The sequence below is a fragment of the Doryrhamphus excisus genome, chromosome 2 (assembly GCF_030265055.1).
Source record: "Doryrhamphus excisus isolate RoL2022-K1 chromosome 2, RoL_Dexc_1.0, whole genome shotgun sequence".
Classification (NCBI taxonomy): Eukaryota; Metazoa; Chordata; class Actinopteri; order Syngnathiformes; family Syngnathidae; genus Doryrhamphus; species Doryrhamphus excisus.
The window spans coordinates 5,449,563-5,456,417 of record NC_080467.1 but is presented as its reverse complement, the minus strand read 5'-3'; the positions used below and the strand labels follow the sequence as shown (position 1 = coordinate 5,456,417).

General features: G+C 40.3%; 1 protein-coding gene across 2 annotated transcripts; it reads right to left on the bottom strand.

Annotated features, from left to right (window-relative positions):
• Positions 1-78: 78 nt before the first annotated feature.
• On the bottom strand, positions 79-6,854 carry LOC131106929 (peroxiredoxin-like 2A). 2 transcript variants are annotated; one of them, XM_058056482.1, is made up of 7 exons: positions 6,715-6,797; positions 5,377-5,556; positions 3,245-3,424; positions 2,943-3,034; positions 2,719-2,859; positions 710-865; positions 79-636 (listed from the first exon to the last, which is right to left on the bottom strand). In XM_058056482.1, exons 2-7 carry the CDS (start codon positions 5,513-5,515, stop codon positions 541-543), a joined length of 804 nt encoding a protein of 267 aa, XP_057912465.1. In that variant the 5' UTR covers positions 5,516-5,556; positions 6,715-6,797; the 3' UTR covers positions 79-540. The 2 variants fall into 2 exon arrangements, with proteins under 2 accessions (XP_057912465.1, XP_057912474.1); XM_058056491.1 differs by lacking the exon at positions 5,377-5,556 and having other exon boundaries at positions 6,715-6,854.
• Between the last annotated feature and the right edge of the window lies 1 nt (position 6,855).

The window sequence follows — 6,855 nt, the reverse complement described above, 5'->3', positions numbered from 1 at the left end:
AACTAATTCTTTTCTGATTATCTACTAAATTGGGTCAACTCCCAAGTATTGCATAATAAAGTCCAATGAGAGCTTAGGTGTGATAAATGTCCATTTATTGTTGCTGTTGACGTGTCACACATGTCGCACACACATATACACCAGCGAGGACACCTCAGCGGAGCGGCAACGGTGCATGGCGGAACCCATGTGTATGTGTGCGTGTGTTTTGGGCATCAAACCTGCTCCTCTCCTTTTGGAGGTTTTGAGTCAAGTCGTCATTGGTTACACACATATACACACACGTCCAGCCATGTCTGAGTGGGAGATAATGTATGACACCCCCCTCAAAAAACAATTCCAGTGTAGTGTGTTAGTGTAAACAAAGTTGGAATTCATGTAACAAATTCAATCTATGAATCAAGTCAGTTTTCATACCCGTCTAGCTCGAACGTGTCCGCAGAGGTCTGTTTGCTCGTGATTGAGGTATACTGTTACATATGATTACTCAACGCACTGACTGATTTCTTCTACCGTTTTATATTTAGCCTTCTATTCTACTTATTTGCCAGGAACTATTTTCCTAACGGCTTCAAGAACGCGAGCCGCTTCCACTTTGTTGCCAAACTCCTTCTCACGGTGCTCCAGTAGGACCCCCTGTGTGATGAACCACACGGTGCGGTTACAGCACACAACAAAACGTGTGACGCGTAGGCGTGCCATACGCTACCTGCTCTCCAGCGCCGATGACGAACACGCCACCCAAGATGAAGCCCTCACCCTTCAAGTTGCCCTGGTAGCCGGACCTCCAGGCCCGAATGTAGTTCTGCAACGCCGCCAGACGGAACAACCCCAAGCCGCCCATTTTGGGGCCGTAGAAATGTTTCTGCAAGGATAGGGAGCATGCTTGTCTGGAAATCACTTCAACTTAAATCACAAACAGAGGAAGTAGAGTTTGTCTGCCAAAATTAATAAAATGATTAAAATAACTATTCTTTCATTCATTCATTTGCAAAATAAGTCTTTGTACCCAAGTTATGTATAAAACAATTCAATAATGATTAATTAACATACTAAAATGACAATTTATGAAATGTACATTTTTTGTGGCAAAATGACAGCTGATGAAAGTTAAAATAAACGTATTAGAATGTCCTAAAATTGTGAAATATAATCTTAATATGTTTTAATATCCATTGATTAAAAAAGGTGACATTTAAAAACAATAATTTGGTGCCAAAATTAAAGAATTAGCCAATTCAATCCATAAGACATGGATTAACTTACTAAAATGTCAAGTTATCAAATATCAAAAACAATTATTAAATAGTTTAAATAAATGTATTCATTTATGAAATGAAACTTTCAAAATAAGTTATCAAATATCAAAACAATTATTAAGTAGTTTAAATAAATATATTCATTTGTGAAATGAAACTTTCAAAATAAGTTAAATATCAAAAACAATTATTAAATAGTTTAAATACATGTATTAAAATGTATTCATTTGTGAAATGACACTTTCAAAATAATAAAAAATGGAATAGACAATGTATTACAATGTTCGTCATCCAGGAGTGAAATTAAAATAAATAATTTAAAATAATTTCAAAATTTAAAAACTACATATAAAGAAACTTACCAAAATGTCCATTTAATTATGAAATATCTAAAAATAATAATTGTGGTCTCCTGTAGAGCAACCACACACAAAACTTTCTAGATCTTCCAGAACCTGCACCTATTCCAGCTGGATTTTCTTTCATGTGTGCTTCCCGCCAAAACTGTCCATTTTAATTTATTCCACCCGTGGCTGGGAAGGAACAGTTTTACCAAGCCTTTGAAACCGAGCATTCAGATCCATCCCAAACTTCTTTCAGGGTCTCACTTCCAAATGTGCAAACCTCATGATCTGAAACGTTGGCATGGTTTAACACCAGAATACAACATTCTAACTACATTTATAGGTCAGAAAAGTGGAAAAAGCATCATAGGTCCCCTTTAAAATATAAATATTTGATCTATCAAAGTCAGTGGGTGAGATTAATAATCTGACCGAACAACGGCAGTCATTAGATTATTGATGACTAATTAGTAGGAGTGTCACAAGAGCCCTCATCTCCAAAGAGGCACTATGGCACGTCTTCTATAGAACAGCATGAACAGAGTGAGCACTCTTGTCAGTCATATAGTAGTCTTGTGTACTATCTTGTATATCGTCTCGTCTCGTCAACCGTCTTGTGACACCCCCCAATTCTACACCACTATGTACATCTGTGCAATACTTTTTATAGTCAGTATAGTTACTCCAGACCCCATTCACTGTGCAATATCTGATCAACCGCCATCTGCAATATTAAGGGCTTTAAATGCAATATACTAAGTTCTATGTGAAGTATTTCCATAATGCCTCATATTAACTCTCTAACAAGATCTCAGTGTATAGACTGGTCATATATCTCATATCGTTTCATATTATCTACATACTGTATTGTATATAACTCTGCGAAAAACTGTTGATTTTGTTAATACTTGGGTTGTTTATATTGTTTATTTTTCTATGTTGTGTATTTTGTACTGCTTAACTGACTCTGTACTCTTGCTGCTGTGCAATACAAATTTCCCCACTTAGGGACGAATAAAGGCATATCTTAATCTTAATTAATTACTACTACATTTTTTGGGCTGTAAAAGTCAGACGGCCCAATACTTTTGTCCAAAGTGCCTTAAACGGCCAACCTTGTCGTCGATGTAAATGTCCCCAGCGAAGTGCGGTCTGAAGTCTTGGATCTCTGTGCCGACGCTCTCCTTCACCAAGGCCACCAGAGGGACCCCCAGCTCTTCCAGCTGAGGCTTCAGAGAGGACAGCTCGGAGGCCTCCTGCCAGGGGGAGGGGAGGGTGGGGGTGTCATCAGGTATTCTACATCTCAGTGCTTTCTACAACACAAGCAAACCACAATCACCTCTCTGCACAAAGATCATCCGGGGCGCCGCACGGCCAGGATGACGGCGCCGTTCTTCTCCCAGAGACTCTTTGCTTTGATGACCTCGCCTTCTGCAGACAACAAGACAAATGTTTGTATTACACGTATCTGCAGACAGTAACAACACAACTGTTTTGACGACACTTTCCAAATGTTCCTGATTAAAAATGAGTAAACAAGGTCTTTCATGGTCAAAGAAGCAGAGGAAGAAAAAAAAGCAGCCAATTTTTGGTAACTTAAATGCATGAAAGCCAATCAAATGACATATAAGGGAGGTGTACCGTCAGTGGTGGAGCGTAGGTCAGCATTAGCGAGGTGCTCCAGCGAAGAGGGGCTGACTTTGGGGACACACAGGTCAGAGTTGACCAGGAAGATCCCGGCCACAGCAGCTCCGATGGCCCCCAGACCCAGGGTCCACATCCCCATCCCGAACAGGTCCACGTCCAACACGGAACCAATCACTGCAGCACATGCAGACCCATACAGGATCTCAGTAAGGGTTTCCACACCCACATGACACACATGGAGTGAGGGACAGGAAGCGTTTCATGCGTCGACTTGGTAAACGAGGGGCTAACGTTTGGTCTCTACTAGCTAGCTCAGCAGAAATTACACATTGCAGTTGACTTCTATTTAAGAGCCTTTATTTTGAAGGACTATAAAACTAAAAAAAGATATGTCAATTATGACAATTTGTGTGGTTCATTTTGATTTATTGCGTAATTAATGGATTCATTATCGTCACAGTTTTGTTCTTCATTCATTCATTTTTTACCGCTTATCCTCACAAGAGTCGCAGGGGGTCCTGGAGCCTATCCCAGCTGTCTTGGGGCGAGAGGCGGGGTACACCCTGGACTGGTGGCCAGCCAATCAAAGGCACATATATACAAACAACCATTCACACTCACATTCATACCTATGGACAATTTGGAGTGGCCAATTAACCTAGCATGGAATGTGGGAGGAAACCGGAGTACCCGGAGAAAACCCACGCATGCACGTGGAGAACATGCAAACTCCACACAGAGATGGTGGGATTGAACCCTGGTCTCCTAGCTGTGAGGTCTGCACACTAACCACTCGTCCGCCATGCAGCCCCCAGTTTTGTTCTGAAATCTTATTACATGACACCCCTAATGATAAGAAATACATTACTTTTTAAACATTTACCAGACATCTAAGGTGTATTTGCAAAGTACCTGTATCGGACGGGTATTACTAATAACAGCCTGAAATTGATTCAGGATTGGATCGCAAACAAAATCACTTGTAACGCACATCACTACCACTCATGACACATCCAATGCAGCAACTGTCATTTTGGTTGGTTTTAGATCCTCGCTATCCATGTTTATTTGCTTTTGTAGACCTCACAAACACTGACAATAGCCACGTTTACATGAGGAGTTTTTCTCTTTTCGAATGGAATCTTTCCAAATGACCTTTCCGAAAGCAATGGTATACATGGAAAGGAATATTCCAATCGAGTGTCTACATGCGCCGCTATAATCAACCAGAATAGTCAATGGGGCATGCGCAGTAAAACGTAAACACCAACATCACGTGATACCGACTTCCTTGAGTATTTCTTTCACTTGTTGGAATAACTCCGTATTGACAGTTTTTCCTTCGTCCAGTCTTGAAATTTAGTTTGAATCAAAAACAAACTTTCCTTAGCAGTCCAGTGCCGATTGCTCGCCTCCATTTTTTTAAATTGAAGAACGTCTCGAGCTGCGTGTTACGTCATATCTCAGCATTCGCTGAAAGAACGTACCCGGGAACAGGAAAAGATAAAGTTCAATCTTGCTAATATTTTATAATTAAACTCGGTACATGTTTGATATAGATATGCATTTTCTTTTTTAATAAAACTGGACTTGTGAATGGCGTATAGAAGGGTTTAGATTCTGTTCCACAGATGGCGTTAATGCACACGAAAGCTGCTTGCCAACCGCCAATAAACAACAGAAGAAGAAAAACACCACGAAGAAGAACATACCCTGACAACTTTCCGTTTGAGCGGGTACAAGATACCTCAATCGGATTGGGGAAAGGAATATTTCATCCCTGTGAATCCCATTATATATTCATTCAGATTGGCACTTTTCTTTCGGAATGAGGTGAAAACAAAGGTTACATCCTTTCCGTTTGAGCAAATAATCCGAATGGAATTGGAATATTTGGGTCCATGTAAACGTGGCTAGTCAGGCGCTTCATTGGATAGAAGCGTCATAGGGAGCCTTTACAGCAACAAAATACGCCCTTTTTATTTCCTCATGCATAAAAATGAGGAAAGCCCCGTCTTTTCAGATGACATTTATAGCACATTAGGGATTAAATGAAGTTTAATCACGCATCATACAGGTTCTGCAACAAAACAAAAAGAAAACTAACAAGTTGTGTGCCTTCTTGCCTGGTTTGTTTGGGTCAGGACTTGCTTTGGCTCTACTTTGGTGAAAGTGAGCGGCCACGCTCACAGTGGCACGCCCCAGAGGGAAAACAGAGCAACGGGAGAGAGGGGGTAGCGTTCGCCTCAAAGCTGCCAGTAGCATCGCCACAGCTAGGCTTCCCCTTATACACAAAGGCACCCTAGCTGGAAGAAACAAACCACTGGTAACATGATGCCTCCGCATGCCAAATTGTATGGTTATACTGACAAAAACATGCAAGACATGCCCCACTTTTACACAGAGTCACCGCTTCCATCCACAAAGAATGACGACTGCTAGCAACAAAAATACTACACAACAAATATGCAGGGAAAATATCATAATATCATATACTAACTTGTCTCAAAAAACATTTGACCTCGCAAAATGTTGCTGATTCATAAGGAAGGAGGAAGGAGCAGGGCTGCAAAAACTGATAATGAAAGCCAGCCAGATAAACAAAAACTCCACAGAAGAGTTAAGATTATGCAGGCGCGTGAAATACCACCACAGGAAATAACGTCAATTCAATTCCAGAAACGCCAAAATATAAAAATAAAACCCACATCTGACAGATAAAAATTCCACTTCAACATGTGCAACACGTCACATCATATGTGGCAAATGAAATTAAATAATTAAAATTAAACCTGTCAACATGTTTTTTACACTTACACAACTAATTTAAAAGTTCACATTGTAGTTAAATTCCACCCAAAAAACACCTGTACATCTAAATAAGGGTTGGTTATGGTGGGAGTTTGACTCTGGAACGGATAAATTCACATCCAGCTTATGGGGGACAAACCGGAAGTCGAAAAGACTAGTATGGACGCCAACTTTGTTGATGTTGACGACACTTGTTACCGTTTTTGTTTTTATTTTGCTTCATAATACATGTGAAGTTATCATTTTCGACACGAACGAGGCTATGCAGCAAGGCTAATTTAATAATGTACATACTGTGTGATTAGTTGCGGCGATAACACTTTATATCCACGGTCGCTAGTGATTGGAAGTGAGTCAATAAACCGGTCACGTACGTCTCAAGGACATTCGTTGTACAGCCAATTAATGAAACTTATATTACACTTATTACTTATATTTTAACTATTTAAAAGTGACAATTAATACAAGACAGTGGTAGTAATGCGATGCTAGCCGAGGTAGCAGCTAGCGCGGACTACACTGTAACATCTGATATAACTAACGCACCCTTTTTGCTTGTCGTAATGATGTATTTTCTATCCTTATATTGGCCCGTCACAATATAAATCAATAAAAATCACCAAAAATGTCAGCATTGTCATGTTTAAACTCACCTGTTTGTGACGACAGAAGCCTTTAAGCAAACGACTGCTGCGCGTGCGCGTTAAATAACCCAGTGAGCGCCGAGCAGCAAGCAGGGAAGGCAAACTAATCGAGCACAGAGGCGTGTTAACTTTGCAAGGACAAGATAAAGA